The sequence below is a fragment of the Heterodontus francisci genome, unplaced genomic scaffold, assembly GCF_036365525.1.
Source record: "Heterodontus francisci isolate sHetFra1 unplaced genomic scaffold, sHetFra1.hap1 HAP1_SCAFFOLD_1190, whole genome shotgun sequence".
NCBI classification, from domain to species: Eukaryota; Metazoa; Chordata; class Chondrichthyes; order Heterodontiformes; family Heterodontidae; genus Heterodontus; species Heterodontus francisci.
The window spans coordinates 54,611-76,815 of record NW_027140947.1 but is presented as its reverse complement, the minus strand read 5'-3'; the positions used below and the strand labels follow the sequence as shown (position 1 = coordinate 76,815).

At 51.9% G+C, this 22,205-nt stretch overlaps 2 protein-coding genes across 8 annotated transcripts; one reads left to right on the top strand and one right to left on the bottom strand.

Annotated features, from left to right (window-relative positions):
* The first annotated feature begins 1,013 nt into the window (after positions 1-1,013).
* LOC137361467 (transcription factor NF-E2 45 kDa subunit-like) lies at positions 1,014-7,483 on the top strand. 2 transcript variants are annotated; one of them, XM_068026334.1, is made up of 4 exons: positions 1,014-1,103; positions 4,445-4,542; positions 5,173-5,367; positions 6,416-7,483. In XM_068026334.1, exons 2-4 carry the CDS (start codon positions 4,495-4,497, stop codon positions 7,391-7,393), a joined length of 1,221 nt encoding a protein of 406 aa, XP_067882435.1. In that variant the 5' UTR covers positions 1,014-1,103; positions 4,445-4,494; the 3' UTR covers positions 7,394-7,483. The 2 variants fall into 2 exon arrangements, with proteins under 2 accessions (XP_067882435.1, XP_067882434.1); XM_068026333.1 differs by having other exon boundaries at positions 5,170-5,367.
* A 6,753-nt stretch (positions 7,484-14,236) lies between these two features.
* On the bottom strand, positions 14,237-21,736 carry LOC137361466 (heterogeneous nuclear ribonucleoprotein A3-like). 6 transcript variants are annotated; one of them, XM_068026330.1, is made up of 11 exons: positions 21,562-21,736; positions 19,017-19,133; positions 18,773-18,919; positions 18,326-18,536; positions 18,145-18,237; positions 17,922-18,032; positions 17,761-17,838; positions 17,365-17,535; positions 17,138-17,275; positions 16,984-17,051; positions 14,238-14,325 (listed from the first exon to the last, which is right to left on the bottom strand). In XM_068026330.1, the coding sequence occupies exons 1-10, from the start codon at positions 21,565-21,567 to the stop codon at positions 16,996-16,998; spliced, it is 1,128 nt and encodes a 375-aa protein (XP_067882431.1). In that variant the 5' UTR covers positions 21,568-21,736; the 3' UTR covers positions 14,238-14,325; positions 16,984-16,995. The 6 variants fall into 6 exon arrangements, with proteins under 6 accessions (XP_067882433.1, XP_067882431.1, XP_067882427.1 ...); XM_068026329.1 differs by lacking the exon at positions 14,238-14,325 and adding an exon at positions 16,245-16,425; XM_068026332.1 differs by lacking the exon at positions 16,984-17,051 and having other exon boundaries at positions 14,237-14,325.
* Positions 21,737-22,205: the final 469 nt, after the last annotated feature.

The window sequence follows — 22,205 nt, the reverse complement described above, 5'->3', positions numbered from 1 at the left end:
CCGGGCGACCCCCCCCCCTGTAATACAGACACACTCCCCGGGAGACCCCCCCCCTATAAATACAGACACACTCCCCGGGGACCCCCCTGTAAATACAGACACACTCCCCGGGGGACCTCCCCCTGTAAATACAGACACACTCCCCGGTGCGACCCCCCCCCCTGTAAATACAGACACACTCCCCGGGGACCCCCCTGTAAATACAGACACACTCCCCGTGCGACCCCCCCCTATAAATACAGACACACTCCCCGGGGACCCCCCTGTAAATACAGACACACACTCCCCGGGGACCCCCCCCCCCTGTAAATACAGACACACTCCCCGGGGGGGACCCCCAGCAAAGAGACAGTTATTGAGAGATGCTGGGGAAAATGGGAGAGGGAAGGAGTGAAGGAGAGAGAGAGAGGGAGTCAGGAAGGGACAGAGGGCACTGCATGTTGTGTTGACGCTGCTAATTTTTCCAAGGACTCCGTGTGGGAGAGTTTACCCGAATGAGGATGTGGGTTTGTGTCCGTGCCTTGGGAAGAGGCTCTGCTCAAAGCCGCACATGGGAGCTCCAACATGAGCCAATTTCCTTGAACAGGCCCTGTGGTTTACCAGATATGAGAGGCAGAGGGGTGGGTCAGGACAAAAGCAGCTTTAATGTCCTGTGGCTTTTCTCTAAACACCGAACAGCCGAGTCAAGATAAAGAGCAGTGGTGGGGGAGGAGGCCAGTCCGTTACGCGCGCACAGAGTGGAGAGAGAGAGGGAGGAGGGAGGGAGGGAGAGAGAGAGAGAGAGAGACACACACACTCACACAACTTCATGTAATCGTCCCGGCCGGTTCAGAGGGGAGATCCAACTTGCCGGGAGACGAGAGTGAGTCCGGAGCGCGGAGCCGTCTCCCACCCTCCAGCACCTCAACAACCAGTCCATTCCACCCCTCCACCCTCTCCGCTCTGACTCCTCTCCTCCTTCCCTCCCTCCTCCTCCTCCCCCGGCCCCCCCTCTCCCTTTCCTCCTTTGCACTCTCCCTCTCTCTCTCTCCCTCCCTTCCTTCCCGGGGAAAAAAAAACAACACCTGCTTTTCCATCGACCGCCCTTCGCCAACGATGAGCAGGTAAGTGTCAGCGCGCTCAGAGCTCGTGCTGCGTGCGACGGGAGAGTCCGGGAGGAGGGCGAGGGGAATTCGGTTGGGGGGAGCGAGGGGGTGGGGGAGCTTGCAGTAGTTGTTCGTTGCTATAAAGTGCACGCCGTTCGGAATCAGGAGGGGGCTTCGGATAGAGTAGAGAGAGAGGGGAGGGTCGGTAACCAGAGGGACACAGATTTAAGATAATCGGTAAAAGAACCAGGGGGGTGGGGGGCGGGGAGAGGCGGAGAATTTATTTTTTTTAACGTGGGGAGTTGTTGTGACCTGGAACGCGCTGCCTGAAAGGGCGGTGGAAGCAGATTCAATAGTAACTTTCAAAAGGAGGAATTGGATAAATATTGGAAGGGGGAAAAATTTGCAGGGATGTGGGGGTGGGGGGGGGGAAAGAGCAGGAAGGGGGGAGAGCGCGGACTAATTGGATAGATCTTTCCAAAGAGCCAGGGCACAGTCACGATGGGCCGAATGGACCCCTCCTGTGTTGTGCCATTCCATGATTCCCCAGCCACTGACATGGTTTTTTTTTTGGGATGCTGAGGGAATGGAGCGACAGGGCGGAAAAGCGGAGTCGAGGTTGAGGTTCGGCTGGGATCGTACTGAATGGGGGAGCAGGCTGGATGGGGCCGAATGGCCTCCACCCGCTCCTGCGTCTTAAGTCTCCTATCAGTGTGCGTCCAGACCGACGAGGGAGAGAGACAGAGAGAGAAAGAGAGACAGAGAGAGAGGCAGAGAGAGAGAGAGAGAGAGAGAGAGAGAGAGAGACAGAGAGAGAAAGAGAGAGAGAGACAGAGAGAGGGAGAGACAGAGAGAGAAAGAGAGACAGAGAGAGAGACAGAGAGAGAAAGCAAGAGACAGAGAGAAAGAGAGAGAGAGAGAGAGAGAGGGATAGAGAGAGAGAGACAGAGAAAGAGAGAGAGAGAGTAAGATTGGCTCCCTCTACACTGTCCCCATCAAACACTCCCAGGACAGGTACAGCACGGGGGGGTTAGATACAGAGTAAAGCAGACGGAGAACAACTGAGAGACAGAGAGAGAGTGAGAGAATCAGACAGACAGAGAGAGAGAGAGAGAGATGGAAAGAGAGAAATAATCAGAGTTGGAGAAAAGGAGAGACAGAGAGACAGACATACAGGGATAGAGTGAGGCAGAGTGAGGAGAGAATAACAATAATAAAGTGGCACATTTCTCCTGTGACTTGGTCACTGTTGTAATGCAGGAAGGGCGACAATTTGCACATAGCCAGATCCCACAAACAGCAATGGCATAAATCATGTTGTTTGCGGGATAAATATTGGTCCCACAGGGGACCAGGGAGAATGTCCCCCAACTGCGACCCTACCCCGTGCTGCTCCTTCAAACAGCGGCCGGGGGATCTTTTATACCCACCGAGAGGGTCTCGGTTTAACATCTCATCTGAAAGACAGGGTGAACTCCCTCAGCACTGACCCTCCGACAGTGCGGGGCTCCCTCAGCACTGACCCGCCGACAGTGTGGCACTCCCTCAGCACTGACCCGCCGACAGTGTGGCACTCCCTCAGTACTGACCCTCCGACAGTGCGGCGCTCCCTCAGCACTGACCCTCCGACAGTGCGGCGCTCCCTCAGCGCTGACCCTCCGACAGCGCGGCGCTCCCTCAGCACTGACCCTCCAACAGTGCGGCGCTCCCTCAGTACTGACCCTCCGACAGGGCGGCGCTCCCTCAGCACTGACCCTCCGACTGCGCGGCGCTCCCTCAGTACTGACCCTCCAACAGTGCATACGGACAGACTGGGGGAGAGTGGTGTACGCAGTTTGTTGGTCTCTATCAGGCCTACAGGTTGTGAGTTAGCTGATATGAACTAGGGGTTTTGTCGGGGGAGGCGTGTGTCTGTCTATATGTGTGCATGTCTGTGACTCTGTGTATGTGTCTGTCTGAGCGTACCTGTGTCATTTAAAAAAATTTATTCATTCATGGGATGTGGGCGTCTCTGGCCAGGCCAGCATTTATTGTCCATCCCTAATTGCCCTTGAGAAGGTGGTGGTGAGCTGCCTTCTTGAACCGCTGCAGTCCGTGTGGGGTAGGTACACCCACAGTGCTGTTAGGAAGGGAGTTCCAGGATTTTGACCCAGCGACAGTGAAGGAACGGCCGATATTGTTCCAAGTGAGGATGGTGTGTGGATTGGAGGGGAACTTGCAGGCGGTGCGCTCCCCGTGCGTCCGCTGCCCCTTGTCCTTCTAGTTGGTAGAGGTCGCGGGTTTGGAAGGTGCTGTCTAAGGAGCCTTGGTGAGTTGCTGCAGTGCATCTTGTAGATGGTACACACTGCTGCCACTGTGCGTCGGTGGTGGAGGGAGTGAATGTTTGTAGATGGGGTGCCAATCAAGCGGGCTGCTTTGTCCTGGATGGTGTCGAGCTTCTTGAGTGTTGTTGGAGCTGCACCCATCCAGGCAAGTGGAGAGTATTCCATCACACTCCCGACTTGTGCCTTGTAGATGGTGGACAGGCTTTGGGGAGTCAGGAGGTGAGTTACTCGCCTCAGGATTCCTAGCCTCTGACCTGCTTTTGTAGCCACGGTATTTATATGGCTACTCCAGTTCAGTTTCTGGTCAATGGTAGCCCCTAGGATGTTGATAGTGGGGGATTCAACGATGGTAATGCCATTGAATGTCAAGGGGAGATGGTTAGATTCTCTGTTGTTGGAGATGGTCATTGCCTGGCACTTGTGTGGCGCGAATTTTACTTGCCACTTATCAGCCCAAGCCTGGATATTGTCCAGGTCTTGCTGCATTTCTACATGGACTGTTTCAGTATCTGAGGAGTCGCGAATGGTGCTGAACATTGTGCAATCATCAGCGAACATCCCCACTTCTGACCTTATGATTGAAGGAAGGTCATTGATGAAGCAGCTGGAGATGGTTGGGCCTAGGACACTACCCTGAGGAACTCCTGCAGTGATGTCCTGGAGCTCAGATGATTGACCTCCAACAACCACAGCCATCCTCCTTTGCGCTAGGTATGACTCCAGCCCGCGGAGGGTTTTCCCCCTGATTCCCATTGACCTCAGTTTTGCTCGGGCTCCTTGATGCCATACTCGGTCAAATGCTGCCTTGATGTCAAGGGCAGTCACTCTCACCTCACCTCTGGAGTTCAGCTCTTTTGCACATGTTTGAACCAAGGCTGTGTGTGCAAGTGTCTGTATGTGTAACCATGTCTGTGAGTCTGTGTGATTGTATATTTATTTGTGTGTGTGTGTGTGGGGATGGGGGGTAGGGTTTTATGTGACAGAGGGAAGTGACTGTAGGGTCTGATAACATCCCCTCTTATCTCACTGCTCCAGGCCCTTTGGACTGCAAGGCCGCTGGTGACTCCTTCCCTTCCCTTTGCTGGATGTGTGCTGTTAACTCTGTCCTGCCTTTTGCTAGAAGCCGCATTGAGGTAAGGACGAAAGATAACCTTCCCTGCTCCGAGGAACAACAGCCCCAGCTTCTCTCAGTCTCTCCTTGCATTAACTGAAGTCCCTCGTCCCCCGGGTCCGTTCCGGTCAATCTCCCCTGTGCCCCCTCTCCCCGAGGCCCTGACAAAGGGCGAAAGAATTTAGATTTAGACCTTGACGATGATGATGCAACATGATGGAAAAGAAAGGGATCCAAAGCCCCAAATAAACCTTTCTTAGTCGCAGAATAAACACACCCCCCAGCTACGCATCTAGTCAGTTCTCGTGACGAGGGGTCTCCTCACCCACCCCACCTCTTCTTGGTGTCAAGGGGAGAACCCCCTCCCCCACCTTCCTGATATACCCTTGCTCGTTCCCGGCTCCCTTCGTACTGGTCGGTGTCCCTGCTCTGGGGGGTGGGGTGGCCTCGTCCCTTCACCTGAGTGCCCCTCAATCAACGGGGAGGCCCCCCTCCGCCCAACCATGGGGTACCCCCTCCCCAGCGCTGAAGCTTAATGCCATGCCTCTTCAGTGGGAGGCTCTCCCAAGGCCTGCCCTAACGCACTCAACGCCTTGCCGTTTTTTTTTTTACTTTTCCCTCACCTGCCTCTTTCTCCCCCTTCGCCCAGCAGGTCTCGGTGGGCTGCCCTCACCTCCCAGGGCTGGCCTCGGACTCGATCTACTCTCTGCCCATGGCCCCCTGCCCTCCTCAGAACGACGGGGCCCTGCCGCACTATCAGCAGCCGCTCGGGGGCTGCGTCGACCCGGGGCAGCAGGCTGAGGCGGAGATGACTTGGCAGGAACTGATGTCGCTGGCGGAGCTGCAGGTGGGTCGGGCGGGGGGGGGAACACTGGCCTGGGCGAGCGTTGGGGGAGTTGAGGGGGCTTGGGTGGGTGGGTAGGGGGAACTGGGACAGTGGAGGTGGTGGGGTCCGCGAACTTCCAGTGTAGAGGGAGCTTTACTCTGTATCTAACCCCCGTACTGTACCTGTCCTGGGGAGTGTTTGATGGGGGACAGTGTAGAGGGAGCTTTACTCTGTATCTAACCCCCGTACTGTACCTGTCCTGGGAGTGTTTGATGGGGGACAGTGTAGAGGGAGCTTTACTCTGTATCTAACCCCCGTACTGTACCTGTCCTGGGGAGTGTTTGATGGGGACAGTGTAGAGGGAGCTTTACTCTGTATCTAACCCCCGTACTGTCCCTGTCCTGGGAGTGTTTGATGGGGGACAGTGTAGAGGGAGCTTTACTCTGTATCTAACCCCCCGTACTGTACCTGTCCTGGGGAGTGTTTGATGGGGACAGTGTAGAGGGAGCTTTACTCTGTATCTAACCCCCCCCGTACTGTCCCTGTCCTGGGAGTGTTTGATGGGGGACAGTGTAGAGGGAGCTTTACTCTGTAGCTGTCTTGGGAGTTAACCCAACCCTTTGGGAAGGTACGGTGTCTCTTTAAGAGGGCAATGCTTGAAAGTGCGTTCCTTAATCTGCTTGGAAAACACTGCAGTGTGCGGTGAGATAGTTCGTCTTGTGCTTCCTGTGTTTCTGCCCTGAGGGGAGCTTATCGAGACATGCAGATGTGTGTCAGTCGGGTGAGGAAGAGCCTCTGAGCAATGTCCGATAGGGCCTCGTCGCAGTGCTGGGTTTTAGTCCTGGGGTCAAAGGTGACCTGCGGAGCACCCACCCTCTGCCTGCACCGCCCCCTCTCCCTCTTCCAGGAGGGACCTGCCCCACCCTCCCTGAGCCTCCTCACACGCAGATGCAATGGCCCTCACAGGAACACACAGACTCGTCAGCAGGTGAGGTTGGGACCGGGGTAGAGTACTGTTCTGACTCGTCTTTCTCCCCCCCCCACTCCTTGTCTTTTGTCTCGGTCACAGGGTCTGGACGCAGATGGCGAGGTGGCGACGGGACCCACGTTCCACGGCGGCTCCCACTACCCGGCCCCGGATCCGTACTGCCTGGCCGGCTCCGTCCACGCCTGGCACGGCCACGGCGCCTCGGGGGCTTCGCTCTACTCCCTGCCCTACGACGGCTCTCAGGGCTGCCAGCTGGGGCCACCCGCGTTCGAGCCGGCCTCTGCGCCCCCCGCCGAGCCCTGCTGCCTGTCGCTGGCGGACCCGCTGCTGGAGCACCCGGGTCCGGGCTACAAGCTGCGGGGGGATGCGGAGTCCGATTCCGGCCTCTCCCTGGACTCCAGCCCGGCTGGCGGCTCGGACGGTTACGGAGTGGCGGACTCCGGGGGCCTGTGGGCGGACTTTCAGGGGCACTGGAGCTACGGCGGGCTGGCACTGCCCCCCGGCCCCCCTCTACCTCCTCCGACGACGGTGATGCCGCTGCAGCACCCGGGTGCGGCACCCGTGGGGGCGCCCGGCGCGCGGGCCAGGAAGGACGGCCCCAGCCGCGACGACAGGCGGGCGCAGGCCCTGAGGATCCCCCTGGCCACCGAGGCCATCGTCAACCTGCCCGTGGACGACTTCAACGAGCTGGTGAGCCGCCACCGGCTGAGCGACCAGCAGCTGGCCCTCGCCCGCGACATCCGGCGGCGGGGCAAGAACAAGGTGGCGGCCCAGAATTGCCGCCAGCGCAAGCTGGAGAACATCGCCCGCCTGGAGCAGGACCTGGGCGCCCTGCGGCGGGAGCGGGAGCGACTGGCCAGCGAGCGGGAGGACGTCGGGCGGCAGCTGCGCCAGGCGGAGAGGAAGGTCGGCGAGCTGAGCCGAGGAGTCCTGGCATCCCTCCGCGACCCCCAGGGGCAGCCCTACTCGCCCGACGAGTTCTCCCTGCAGCAGTCGGAGGACGGTGGGGTGTTTCTGGTCCCACGCGCTGCGCAGAGGCCGGCGGAGGGAAGAGACTGAGGCCGTCGCCCGGGCACGTGGCGCCCGTATTTATTTTTCCCCCGGCCCCGCTAACTGGACTGTGGACTCTTCTTCAGGCTGTGGCTGGGCAGAGGGGATTTTTTTTTTTTACACACGTGCTTCACGGCGCGGGAGGAACCGAGGAGTGGGCCCCAAGGCCTGGCGGGAGACACGCTTACTTCAAGCCCATGGGATCATTTACACTCAGCTGAGAGGGCAGACAGGGGGCCTCGGTTTAACGTCTCGTCTGAAAGTCGGCACCTCCGACAGTGCGGCGCTCCCTCAGTACTGACCCTCCGACAGTGCGGCGCTCCCTCAGTACCGACCCTCCGACAGTGCGGCGCTCCCTCAGTACTGACCCTCCGACAGTGCGGAGCTCCCTCAGCACTAACCCTCCGACAGTGCGGCGCTCCCTCAGCACTGACCCTCCGACAGTGCGGCACTCCCTCAGTACGGACCCTCCGACAGTGCGGCGCTCCCTCAGCACTGACCCTCCGACAGTGCGGCGCTCCCTCAGTACTGACCCTCCAACACTGCAGAGCTCCCTCAGCGCTGACCCTCCGACAGTGCGGAGCTCTCTCAGCACTGACCCTCCGCCAGTGCGGAGCTCCCTCAGCACTGACCCTCCACCAGTGCGACGCTCCCTCAGCACTGACCCTGCGACAGTGCGACGCTCCATCAGGACTGCTCCGAAGCGAAGGCCAAACTCAAGGGCCCTCTCACTCACAGCATTACTCATCAAGCCGAGGCCCGACAGCTGAGGTCGGGGTAGCGACTGTCATGCGCACTTCCTGTCAAGTGTCACACGCATTTCCTGTCACACCTTCCATGTCACACTTTGTTACAACACTTTTGCCACCCCACCGGCCACCGCCCATTGTCACATGGGGAAAACACTGCGCATCGTCCCTCCCCCACGAGTAGCACTTGAGCATTGCCACTGGGGATCAGCCAGTTTTATATATGTTTCTTTATATAAAATACATATCTCGCTTTCTGTCTTCGTTTTCTTTTTTGTTGTGTCATATGCAAGGGAAGCCAAAGGCCGAGGCAAAGTTGTGATGGCCTCACCTCACTCTCAGCCTCAAATTTACAATTGCACTCCAGATGACCCATGCTATAGCAACAACAACAACTTACATTGACATAGCCCCTTTAATGTGACAAAACTTTGCCCAAAGCACTTCACAAGGAACGATTATCAAACATAATCTGACACCGAGGCACATAAAGCAGATATTAGGGACAAAAGCTCAGTTAAAGAGGTGGATTTTTAAGGAGAGAGAGAGGCGGAGAGGTTTAGGGAGGGAATTCCAGAGCTCGGGGACTCCAGGCAGCTGAAGAAACGGCCGCCGATGGGAATCGGATGGGGGATGCGCGAGAGGCCGGAATTGGATGTGCGCAGATATCTCGGAGGGCCGTAGGGACTGGAGGAGGGCACAGAGACGGGGAGGGGGAGCAAGGGCCACGGAGGGATTTGGACTCGAGCGTCGTAACAGTCGAGTCCGGAGGCGACAGAGGCACGGGCGAGGGTTTCGGCGGCAGATGAGCCCAGCTGGGGGGGCAGGCGGAATTGGGCGATGTTACGGGTGTGGCTGGTCAATTGATTCCAATTTATTAATGATCAATTTCCGTTTACCGGGGAGGGGAGGGGGGTGGGGGGGAGGCGGGCGTGGCAGACGTCCAAAACGAGGAGCCATAAAGTTAAAACAGTCGCCAACAAAATCCAACAGGGGAATTCGGGAGCAACTTTTTCACCCAGAGAATGGTGAGAATGTGGGGACAAGCTGCCACAGGGAGTGGGTCAATGCGAACAGCGTAGATGCATTGAAGGGGGAAGCTGGATAAACACCGGTTAGAAGTCATGCTTGGGCTGTATAAATCCTAGTGAGACCACATCTGGAGTTACTGTGAGCATTTCTGGGCCCTGCACATTTAGAAGGAGACACTGCCCTCAGAGGGCAGTGCAGCGTAAATTCACCAGAACGATACCCGGACTCCGAGGGCTAAATTACGAGGAGAGATTACACCAACTAGGGGTTGTAAATCCTGGGAATTTAGAAGGTCAACGGGTGATTTGATCCAAGTTTAAGATATTAAGGGGAGCAGGCGGGGTAAATAGAGAGCGGAACTGTTTCTGCTGGTTCGGGGAGTGTCGGACTAGAGGGCAGAGTCTGAAGTTTAGAGCCAGACCTTTCGGGAGTGAAATGAGGAAACACTTCGAGAGATAAAGGGTGGTATAAGTTTGGAACTCTCTCCCGCAAACGGTAATCGATGCTGGGTCAGGGAGCGATAGAGGATCAAATATGTAGGCAAACCTCAGAGAGGTGTGAAAATAATAGGGTCATAATAGTAGGGGGATTTCAACTTCCCCAATATTAACTGGGATAGTCTTAGTGCAAAAGGCTTAAAGGGGGCGGAATTCTTAAAATGCATACAGGAGAGCTTTTTGAGCCAGCACGTAGAAAGTCCGACAAGAGAAGGGGCAGTACTTGACCCGATCCTAGGGAATGAAGCCGGACAAGTGGTAGAAGTGTCCGTGGGGGAGCATTTCGGGGATAGTGAGCATAGCTCTGTAAGATTTAAGGTAGTTATGGAAAAGGACAAAGAGGGACCGGAAATAAAGGTACCGAATTGGGGGGAGGCCGATTTCAATATGACAAAACAGGATCTGGCCAAAGTGGACTGGGAGCAGCTACTTGCAGGAAAGTCTACGTCAGACCAGTGGGAGTCATTCAAAAAGGGAATAGTGAGAGTTCAGGGCCAACATGCTCCCATAAAGGTGAAGGGCAGGACCAACAAGTCCAGGGAACCCTGGATGTCAAGGGATATAGAGGATTCGATGAGGAGAAAAAAGGAAGCTTACGGCAGATTCAGAGCACTGAAAACAGCGGAGGCCCTAGAGGAGTATCGAAAGTTTAGGGGGGGTATTGAAAAAAGTAATTAGGAGAGCGAAGAGGGGACATGAAAAAAAACAGGCGGGCAAGATAAACGAAAATCCCAAGGCGTTTTATAAGAATATTAAGGGCAAGAGGATAACCAGGGAAAGAGTAGGGCCTATTAGGGAGCCGGACGACAGAGGTGAGGTTTTAAATAATTACTGTGTTCATCCGTGTTCACTATGGAGAAGGACGATGTAGGTGTAGAGATCAGGGAGGGGGATTGTGATATACTTGAATAAATTAGCATTGAAAGGGGTTAAAAGTGGATAAATCCCCACACCCAAATGAGATGTATCCCAGGCGGTTATGTGAGGCAAGGGAGGAGATTGCAGGGGCTCTGACACAAATTTTCAAATCCTCCCTTGTCACAGAGGACAGTGAATGTGGTACCATTATTCAAGAGGGGTAGCAGTGATAAACCAGGTAATTACAGGCCGGTGAGTCTAACATCAGTGGTAGGGAAACTATTGGAAAAAATTCTGAGGGACAGGATTAATCTCCACTTGGAGAGGCAGGGGTTAATCAAGAATAGTCAGCGGGGAGATCATGTCTAACAAAGTTGATTGAATTTTTCGAGGAGGTGACTAGATGAGGGTAAAGCAGTTGATGTAGTCTACATGGACTTCAGTAAGGCTTTTGATCAGGTCCCGCATGGGAGATTGGTCAAGAAGGTAAGAGCCCATGGGATCCGGGGCAATTTGGATGCAAAATTGGCTGAGTGGCAGGAGGCAGAGGGTGATGGTCGAGGGCTGTTTTTGCGATTGGAAGCCTGTGACCAGTGGTGTACCGCGGGGATTGGTGCTGGGACCCTTGCTGTTTGTAGTGTACATTAATGATTTAGACGTGAATATAAGAGATATGATCAGTAAGTTTGCAGATGACATGAAAATTGGTGGTGTTGTAAATAATGAGGAAATGCTTGGATTACAGAGAGCTATAGATGGGCGGAGCAGTGGCAAATGGAAGTGTGAGGTGATGCATTTTGGGAGGACTGACAAGGCAAGGGAATATACAATGGATGGTAGGACCCTAGGAAGTACAGAGGGTCAGAGGGGCCTTGGTGTACTTGTCCATAGATCACTGAAGGCAGCAGCACAGGTAGATAAGGTGGTTAGGAAGGCATATGGGATACTTGCCTTTATTAACCGAGGCATAGAATATAAGAGCAGGGAGGTTATGACGGAGCTGTATAAAACGTTAGTTAGGCCACAGCTGGAGTACTGTGTAGAGTTCTGGTCACATTATAGGAAGGATGTGATTGCACTGGAGAGGGTGCCGAGGAGATTCACCAGGATGTTGCCTGGGCTGGAGCATTTCAGCTATGAAGAGAGACTGGGATAGGCGAGGGTTGTTTTCCTTAGAGCAGAGAAGGCTGAGGGGGGGGACCTGATTGAGGTATACAAAATTATGAGGGGCATAGATAGATTAGATAGGAAGAAACTTTTTCCCTTAGCGGAGGGGTCAATAACCAGGGGGCAAAGATTTACAGTAAGGTGCAGGAGGTTTAGAGGGGATTTGAGGAAAAATATTTTCACCCAGAATGGGGTTGGAATCTGGAACACACTGCCCGAAGGGGGTGGTGGAGGCAGGAACCCTCACAACGTTTAAGAAGTATTTAGATGATCACTTGAAACGTCATAGCATACAAGGCTACGGGCCAAGTGCTGGAAAAAGGGATTAGAACAGATAGGTGCGCGACACCCCCTCAGGGCTGGAAACTCAAACCCGCAAGCTCGGGACTCAGGAGGCGTGAGTGCTCCCAAACGAGCCACGGCTGACCGGTTTGTTCATGATCAGTTGGGTGAGTCTGCGTCCGTTCGCACAGATTTCTCAGGAGAGAACAAGTGCATTGCAAATAAGCGTTCAAAAGTCGGGGGGGGGGGGGTCAGCTGCTGCATTTTTCAATTAGCCTGCAATCGTTCCCCAGACGTTTGTCAGCACCTTTATGTATGCGCGCGCGCGCGGAGAGGGTGGGTCAGACCTGGTAATTGTGTACTCTGTGCAGGCAGGTTTTCATGGAGTCAGACGGCCCCACTTGCCCAGCCAATTAGTCCGCACTCCCTGCCCCTTACCTCACAGCCCTGCAAATCTCCTCCCTTCCAGTATTTATCCAATTTCCCCTTTCGACAGTCACTATTGAATCTGCTTCCACCGCCGCCCTTTCAGCGGGCACGCTCCAGATCACAGCAACTGCCCCTGCGTTAAAATAAAAATGATCGGAATCTATTCTGAAAGACGGGAGAAACAGCCACTTAGAAAGGCACAGGCTCATCAAGGATTGGTTAAGGGAAGAGGCAATGGGAATTTAACCTGGAGCAGTGTAAGATGACAAACAAGGCAAAGAAAAACATGTTTAATGGGAAAATACAGAGAGGTGTAGAGGAACTGAGGGACCTTGGAGAGAACGTCTGCAGATCCCTGAAGGTAGCAGCACAGGTCAATAAGGTGGTTAAGTTTTAGGGAATCCTTCTCTTCATTAGCTGAGGTATAGAACACAAGAGCAGAGGGGTTTTGCTGGAACTGTATAATTCATTGGTTAGGCCACAACTGGAGTACTGTGCGCAGTTTTGGTCAGCTCATTACAGAAAGGATGCAATTTGCAAGGACGTTGCCCGGACTGGAAAAATACAGCCGAGTAAAGATGAGATAGATTGGGGGGTTGTTCTCCTTGGGGGAAGATGCGATTGCCACAAGGTACAGGGCTATTGACCAAATGCTGGAAGGTGGGATTAAAATAGGTGGATTGTTTTTCAGCCAGCAGACAATGGTCCAAGTGGCCTCTTTCTGTGCCTTAAACTTAGTGATTTCTATGATTCCAAATTGGATAGGGAGGGACACAAAGCCATGAGGAGGTTTGGACAGACTTGGGGGTGGGGGGAGAGGAATATAGGGAGGGAGGGAGTGGTAAGTAAAGGAGACTGGGAGGGGTAGGAGTTAAGATACAGGGCACAGCTGTGGATGAGTTATAACTCCCCAGAGGGAGGATAAAAAAAAAAACAGGCACGGCGGTTTTGCTTCCCCACTGGGAAGTCGGCAAGTCAGTTGCTCAGTACTTGGGAGGGGTCAGGATGAGAACAAGAAGCTCAAAGCCCTCTGCGCGTGATCCAGTTATCTGGGTTAGCAGCTGGCAGGAACAGCACTCGGGCGATAGCAGCAAAATGCTCTCGTGTATATAAAGAGGTATGTGGTCTCTGAGCTGTTCAGAATTCCCTGCCCTTGCACATTGAGCCCATTAGCGCACGTTCAGCAGACAAGCAATGTTTGTGCACTAAATCTCTTCTCTCCACCACACCACGCCCCCCCCCCCCCACCAAACCATTCAACATATCCTATTCCACACCCAGGACATCTGGCTGAATTTAAACACGAGGTGTTTTTAATGCAGTAGAGGGCAGGTGATGGACATATACCTACCTTCTGTTAGTGTGTGTGGGGGGGGAAAAACTGCTTTGATTTCATTTCTGAAGTGGCCCTTGCTAACTTCTAATTTAAAGGGAGCAAGGCAGCTGCAGAGGGAGAAAAAAAAAAGAAATAGTCCAGAAACTTCTTAAAATTGTTGCTTTATTACACAAACATTCCTGAAAGCTGCACAACAGCTACTAAATAAAATACACAGTATTTGAACACTCCCCAGCGACAGTCCTGGAACATGGAGAAATTGGACATCCAATCCCATCTGTAAATCCACCTGCGGGGGAGGAGAGACACGTCACCTCAGGCACGACAAAAGCAAATCCCACTTTACCACCGAGTGTGCTGCCTGTGCTCCAGTCGGCAGCTGCGCCTTCGACTTGACTGGGATCTTGCAACCCCTCCCCAAACCTCCTCGCCCCTTAAAAACAAATTTAAGACAGCGGCCAAAAACCAGGAAAAGTCTTACAACTTACCTGGGGGGGGGGGGGGGGCGGGGGGGGCAGCAGGGGGAAACCGCGATCGGAAAACACGGCCGCGAGCTCCAGTTACAAGTCATCAGAATCGATTAGCAACGACCTGCGAACACAAGGGGGGACAGTCAGAAGGCACCAGTCTCGGGCAGCAGGGCCTCAAGTGTGGCAGTGCTTAATTATCCTGGAAAGTGTAGAATATGAAATACAACCTTACCTATTAAAGCACGGGCCTCTACTTGGCCGTGACGAGTCTGCCTGCCTGCTTGCTTAGTCCTAGTGGCAAGGCTTCTGGCTGTGCTACTCCTCAATAGCTAGCCTCCCACGAAGCAAGAGTAACCTTCCACAGCCCTCACGCTAGCCTCCAGTAAGAACGCAGCACTATTAAGTGAGAATAAGCTGGCCTTTTCTTGCCCTCCGACGATGCACGCTTGTAGCCTCTCAGCAAGTGGTCCTACAGCCTAGACGCTGCTGCTGCTGGTAATCTGTAGTAGTCCTGCCTGGTTCTACCAAACGCAGACTTCCTCTCTGGAACCAAAAGCTGCGGGGTGCGGGTGGGGTTGGGGGGGGAAGCGAGGCCCAAAATATCAGGCGGGGAAGGAAAAAAATAGCACACAAGCTTCCCCTCGGTGGTTTCACTCCGCAGCCAACTCGTCTGACTACACAAGCTGACTTCTGCTGCCTGTGTTCTGAACGCATCGTGAATGAGTCCATCATTGCCTGACTGCTACGATATAAAAAAAACTTATGTCCGTGTTAAGTTAGTCTTGGGGCACAGCTACGTTCACACCGACCCACTGCACGCAGGAGACAGAGCAAAACACTTACAAGTGCGTACTTAAAACTGCTCGGGATGTGCAAGAGCAAAATCCTTAGAGAATTTGGCTGGCTCCCCCAGCGGCGATGTGAATGTAGCTTAGAGCGCCACCTCAATCTATCACTACTCACGCTGTAACTTCAAGGCACGGCCAAAATCTAGTCAGGTCAAAGCTGGGAAACTGCTCAGTCAAGTGGAAACATGCCTAATGGGGTGTCAAGAATAATTTGGAGTGGGGGCCAGGGTTAGGGCCATCTGAAAGTGCAAAACAAGCAGTCGTTGCCAGTGCACTGTGAAGTTACAGTACGCTACAAGGGAACATTTTCTGCAACATTGTTCCGGCTACTCCCCTTTGAGCAAGAACCAGTTACCAGCATTTTACAAGCATGCTAGCAGGACACAGGCTCAACCCGGTGCTGTAGGGCAGTGGAGAGATTCTGCCACTGGACTCCCCCCCCCTCCTGTGCTGGCACATTCAGGGAGCAGTTAGACACCAGGTCAGTGCCTTTCTCAACTGCCCTCTTCCTTCCTGCTCACCTCACACCACTGGGATGTGACAAAGCTGCTCCCCCACCCCCACCTTTCTCCATTTATGTTAATAAAAGGCCAAGCCATTCCCTGGGTTAGTGCAGTTTACATAAATCTCATCTCCTTTTAGACCACTCCGAGGTTCAACATGACCCACAAAGTCTTTTTTGAACTCGCTGGGGAGATTTCATGAGTAGCCAGAAAGGTGATGGGTGAGGAGCACTGCTACATGCCTGCATTGCCAGCCTTGGGAGTTCAAACATGGTGCTGGCCATCCTACCTGCCAGTGGCAGCTGAACAGGGTCAAGCTGGCACCCCATCATGACAGGCAGCTAGGGCAAATTGTATGAAGAGGCCTTTTAAGACAGGAAACCTCCAGCAATGTCCCATCTGGCTTAATGTGGTCCTCATTATCCTTAATACTACAATCTGAATCAAGACAGACTACCTGCAGGACTATTAAATGGAAAGTTTTTTTTATTCTGAGTCATGATCACAACTAATACATTTATCACTTGAAAACTGGAGCAATAAAATCAAAAAACAATTCTAATAAAAACTCACTGGAATGTTCATTTTACACTTCCAGGGGAAAGGGGTAGTCACCAACTATAAAATAACCTGTTCAACAGTTTATCAAAATATCAATTACAGTCCTTACGCAGATATCCATGCATGTGTTTTAATTTTTTTTTCCTTTAAAGTTCGTGAATTCAAACACTGACTTCTCTGACTAAAAAGACATCTTTTCTCTTCCGGTAGCAGTTGTGCCCTGTGCTTGGCTGAGTTTTGTATTGTAGTAACCTGCTGTCTCCCTGTTACAATCTCCTGGCTCATCCTCTCCTGCTAAGTACTGTATTCCTGTTGAACAACATGGGATAAAATTATTATACCGTGCACTCTCTCATAACGTTTTTTTAAAAACATTGCAGAGGGCAAAGGGATGGCCTCCAGTGGCCAAACCCATTGCTACACAAAGTTAACCTGAAGAGCATCAAAATCTAATCAGTTGTGGATGCATGTGGTCAGTAGATACACTGACAGACCCCCAGCACTGCAATTACAAACTACTATATACAGCTGGTGAGAAAGAAGCCACAGCACCCTCAGCAGTGGATATACAGACAACCAATAGTTTTCCCAGATCTCTCAAAAGACTGGGAGCGATGGCTTATAAAAGGGGCTTTCTTTGTACCACTCCTGACGCTGCCAACCTGCTGTGTGCATGCAAGTCTAGATCTTATGCTGGAAGAGATCAAGAGCTCAGCTTGCCTGACATTCCCCCACTGCACTCGCCCTCCCCTTGCCCCCCCCCCCCCACCTCCACATGGTCGGCTTAGTAGAAGCACTCCAATTTCCTGCAGCTAACCCAGAAAAACCTCACTTTGCAATAACCCAGACTGCACTCAGGGAACACACCTGGTTTTAAACTTAAAACCGCCGATTAAAGGATCCACCACCTCCTCCTCCAGAGTTGCCATAGTTATCTGCAAGACAAGGCTGTAGATTAGTAGCAGAAACACAGCCCAGTTTAATGCGCACACAGGCTCATTATTTCACACTAAATACTTACTTCCATAGGGCCCAGAGTTTCTTCCTGCATAACCTCCGCCGCCGCCACCACCACCCTTCATTGGCCCATAGTTAGACGACTGCTGGTTTGGGTAGTTTCCAAAGTCATTGTAGTTGCCACCTCCACCACCAAAGTTGCCTGTTATCAGATCAGAATGCAGGGTTAGTAAGTGCTGTGTTCAGCAAACAAGGCATGCTTCTCAGTAGTGGGGAACTGTTGTTACTTACCACCGCCAAATCCACCATTGTAGCCTTCATATCCAGCTCCACCGCCACCTCCACCATATCCACCACCGCCACCACCCTGGCTGCCGTAGGTTGGGCTGCCTCCATAACCGGGTCCACCCCTGCCGCCGCCACCACCACCACCATAACCACTGCCTCCACCGTAACCACCACCTGTCAAACAGAAAAAAGTGTGAGTGAGGGGCTGTCATCTGCCTGATGAGTGACTTCACATGTTGGAGGACCAGGCGATTCAGTTCCCCAGCCTGTCTCAGCAGGAAGATTTTACAACCTAACAGTGCACTTGCTGCAGTGTCAGACTGCCAGTCAACCAAGTAGAGACAAGGCACTGCTGGGTTTAGTGCCTTTTGCCACTAAAGCCCAGACCCCAACACATACCGTCACCAAATCCGTTGTAACCATCACCGCACCCTCCGTAGTTGCCACCACCTCCTCTCGAACCACCTCCAAAGCCACCTGCAATAAAGGTACATGTTAGCAATGCTAATTTCACCCTTTCAATAGAACTCCGCTGGTATTTGACCAGGCCAGCATCTCACCTCTGCTATTGAAGCTTCCTCCGCCTCCTCCTCCTCCACCACGGCCACCACCAAAGTTGCCCCCAGAGTTGCCAAAGTTGCCTCTGCTGAAGTTGCCAGAGCTCCCCCGTCCTTCCATTTAAAAGTGGGGAAAAAAAAAAAAAAAAAAAAAAGAGTATTTATCAGTGACCACTTCTTGAAATGAGTAGTTTACAGGGTATGAACACCTCAATGCACAACTCACCTCTCTGGTTCATGCCTGAATTCTGCATCTCTTCACGTGACAGTGCCTTCCTCACTTCACAGTTGTGCCCATTGACTGTGTGGTACTTTTGAACTGAAAAAGAAACGTATTAAAATTACAGCTGCATATATCTCCATTACTATATTAACTTTGGCCAGATGATACAAGCTCCAATCCCTACCAACAATCTTGTCAACAGCATCATGGTCATCAAATGTGATGAAGGCAAATCCCCTCTTCTTTCCACTCTGTCGATCTGTCATCACTTCAGTGACTTCAATCTTGCCAAATTTCTCAAAATAATCCCGAAGATGATGTTCCTCTGTGTCTTCCTTGATGCCACCAACAAAGATTTTCTTCACAGTTAGGTGCGCCCCAGGTCTGGTGGAGTCCTAATGCAAGACAAACTTCAGATCAGATACAAGATCATATGTATGCGCCAAGATTGTAAATTCAGTGCAACATTTCTGAAACTGCACAACTTCTCATTTCAATAAAAATGATCTAGCCCATTGACCAGTGGATGCATGCTTGGTTGACAAGACTGGATAATCAGCTACCAAAGAATGAATGCAAAATGTCAACAGATGCAGGATGGGACACAATGTGGATCGAATTGATGACCTACCTCTCTGGACACTGCACGTTTAGGTTCGACAACACGACCATCAACCTTGTGAGGCCTGGCAGACATTGCACTGTCCACTTCAGACACACATGAATACGTCACAAACCCGAATCCCCTTGATCGCTTTGTAGTTGGGTCTCTCATCACCTGCAAAAATTTTAAAAAAGGATATGTAAAAATGAATAGAATCATTCACCTTAACATACAAACAGCAAAATGCCAACTGCTACAACAAAGAACTCACCACACAATCTGTCAGTCTGCCCCATTGCTCAAAGTGGTTCCGAAGACTGTCATCTGTTGTTTCAAAGCTCAAGCCGCCAATGAAGAGTTTGCGCAGCTGCTCTGGCTCCTGCGAATCCTCAAAGAAAAGCAAAAGGAGGGAGCATTAGCGCACTTAACAATTGCTCAAGTAGTACAGCTAAAATAATCCAGTTTATATTCGTATGAGAAGCTTCACCTGACCCAGTTACTGAACAGCAGTGTCTGCAGGGCTTTGTGTTTTGGTAATGGAAACTACTTGCTCAGATGTCACGTACACCAGGTGAATAATAGGGATGCTACAGCAACTCTACAATGCAACTGGAAGCACTACATACTGCTGGTGTATCTAAAATCAAGAGTTCAAAATATTTACAAATTTACTGTTTTACATAAAATGAGCTCAATATAAATTTACAGCTACCATAAAGGGATTGACTTCACCTTTGTGCTGCTGGACCAAGATGTTATATAGAACCAGCCCCTACAAATTAAGAATAAATGATAATACGCCAATGGTTTGTTTACATGTATACACCACTACAAACCCAGGGACACTCGGCAGCTTGGGACAAGGGCACGCATTCCCATAGGGTTTGAAGCAGCTGCTCCTACTTGAATAAACTCCCAAGGCTCCCACAGGGCTGAAGTCCTCAGAAATCCTCACCTGCCAAAATACAAAATGGAGCGCACCCACCTTAAAAAAACAAAAGCCTCCCCAACCACTGAAACTGAATAACCCAAGATGATTAAAGTAGGTCAACTGGCCCATGTCTTACCTATCAGCCCAGCCTACAAAGTACTTCCGTAAGCAAAACAAAAACGAACTTAAAACCACCAATGAGTTGACACCCCCTTCCCTAACTCTCACCCATATCAAACCACCATCACCCCAGCCGACAAACTGAATTCCCACAACTGAAAAAAAGCTAAACTTTAAAAATTATCATCCAAACCACCCCAGTACTCAAATTGCTCACAAAAGCAGCCCAAAGCTGAAATTTAAAAAAGACAGTGTCAAAACCCACCTCCTCACTCATTAAAATCCCCTACAGAACAGCCAAATAAATTAAACTATATGGTTTGATTCCATCTGACTGTCTCCTCCCACCCCACCACCCAACAAACTGAGAAACCGCCACCTCCCAAACGAGTAAACAATACCTTTTTAACACCAGCACAAGTCGAATCTCCTTCCTCCCTCTTTCTCCGCACCCCCCCCCCCCCCCGACCTTAACCCACAAAATAAACACGTAGAGAAACCAAACCACTTTAGAACAAAAGGCGGAGCGAAATATCTTCCAGATACAAGGGGGGGGAGAAATGCTTACCAGGCTAAAAAATAAAACCCAAACCCTCTGCAAGAAAAAGGCAGAAATATCAGCGCCACAAAAAAATGCTTACTGGGTTAATAAAACCCCAAAACCGCCTGAAATAAAACAAGCCAGAAAAATCTGGACACGTGAGAGGGCGGGAAGAACATGTTTACCGGGGTAAGAAATAAAACCCCCAAAACCCTTGCACATGGAGGAGGGGGAAGAACATGTTTACCGGGGGTAAGAAATAAAAAACCCCCAAAACTCCATGTCCAAGGGGAGGGGGGGGGGGGGGGGGAGAAAGAAGAAGAGAGAACATGTTTACCAGGGGAAAAAAATAAAAAACCCCAAAACCCTTGCGAAATGGGGGGGGGGAAAAAAAGGTATCCAGATATGAGGTAAAAAGGGATTTTTTTTCGGGGGTGGGGTGGGGAGAAAAGAAGGGTCTGAAGTGAGAATATAATAAAAAAAAACATTTTAATGGGGGGGAGGAAAGAGAGAAAGAAAGAGGAACAAAAAAAGAAAATCCGCCATTTTGAGGGGAAAAACCCACCCACGAGGTTTGAAGAAGAAAAGAAACCGCCAGAAAGAGAGAGAGAGAAAAAAAGAGGGCGGCGGGGGGGGAGAGAACCAGGTCGAAGGCGACTTTTTTTTTGTCCGAGGGTGAAATGAAAAAAAAAAAATAATTAAAATCGAAGAGTTCCAGGTGGGGGTGCGCGGCCGCCATTTTGAATGCGGTGGGGTTCGGGGTCGGGGGGGGGTAAGGTAAAAAAAAAAATCGGCGGTAATAAAATTAAACAAAAATAAGAGTTTTATTTTACTTTCGAATGGGGGGGGGGGGGGGAAAAAAAAACCCCCCCCGTAACGAGCGGTCAAAGGGCGAACCGGGGAGACCAGCGAAGCGGGCTGACCGGAGGGAGCGGCGCGGCGGCCATTTTGAGCTCGAGCGGGAAGGATTATAAACCGATAACAAACGCACGCAAGATAAAAATACACGATATAGGTTCCCGTTATTGTAAAGAATTAAAAGTATATCGCGGTTATCGAAAGAGAGAAGGGAAGAAAAGGAGGGAGGGGGGGGGCGGGAAAGTTAAGGTCGAAGCCGAGCCGTCGCCTCGTGTAATGGCGGCCGCTTCCACCGGGACCTCGCTGATTTCTTGCTGCGTCACCGAGCTTTACCCTCCCCCTCCTCCTTGATTTCGATTCTCTCACCTCCATGTCTCTTTCGTACGAGGGCGCCGTTTTGGCGGTCGGTTGCGTCCGCTCGAATGGGAGCGCGTCGATTGCAAAAAAAAGGGTTTTTTTTTGTGATTGGTTTATAAAAAAAAAACCGGACCTAGAACACCCGATGCGACCAGATGAACGGCGACAGAGAGAGAGACTGGCGTGCCGCCTCCGCCGCCTTTTATATAGCCGAGGCCCCGCCCCCGGTCCTTCCCCCCCCTCTTTCACTCGCTCACTTTCCTCCCCAACCATTGGCCGATCCCCCCCCACCGGCCCCGACGAGAGTCTCGCCATTGGTCGGGCGGTTGCGCTGTCCGAGCCGCCATTGGTCGCGGCTGACGTCACCGCACCCACCCCCGCCACCACGTGGGTTCACGCCGCCCCCCTCTCTCTCCGACCGATGTGAGCATGCGCGGCAGTGCGCTTGATGCTGAGAAGGGAGAGAGAGAGAGAGAGCGGGCACGTGACCAACGGTCCCTTTTCCTGACCCACAAACAAAACACAACCGCCTTTCGATTTTTAAATTAAACAAAAATAAAAATAAGTAAAGACTCTCCCCTCGCGTTTCTTTCCGGGTATTATTATCATTTTCGGGTTTTTTTTTTTAAAAAAAACGGATTCACAGAGGGATA

Coding starts and splice junctions, on each gene's coding strand:
- LOC137361467 (XM_068026333.1), top strand. CDS start 4,495: ATGTGTGCTGTTAACTCTGTCCTGCCTTTTGCTAGAAGCCGCATTGAG. Junction 4,543..5,169: donor TTGCTAGAAGCCGCATTGAG/GTAAGGACGAAA, acceptor CCCTTCGCCCAG/CAGGTCTCGGTGGGCTGCCC. Junction 5,368..6,415: donor TGTCGCTGGCGGAGCTGCAG/GTGGGTCGGGCG, acceptor TCTCGGTCACAG/GGTCTGGACGCAGATGGCGA.
- LOC137361466 (XM_068026326.1), bottom strand. Junction 17,839..17,921: donor AGGAAGCTTCAATAGCAGAG/GTGAGATGCTGG, acceptor CCTTTATTGCAG/GTGGCTTTGGAGGTGGTTCG. Junction 17,276..17,364: donor CAATGGTGGATTTGGCGGTG/GTAAGTAACAAC, acceptor ATCTGATAACAG/GCAACTTTGGTGGTGGAGGT.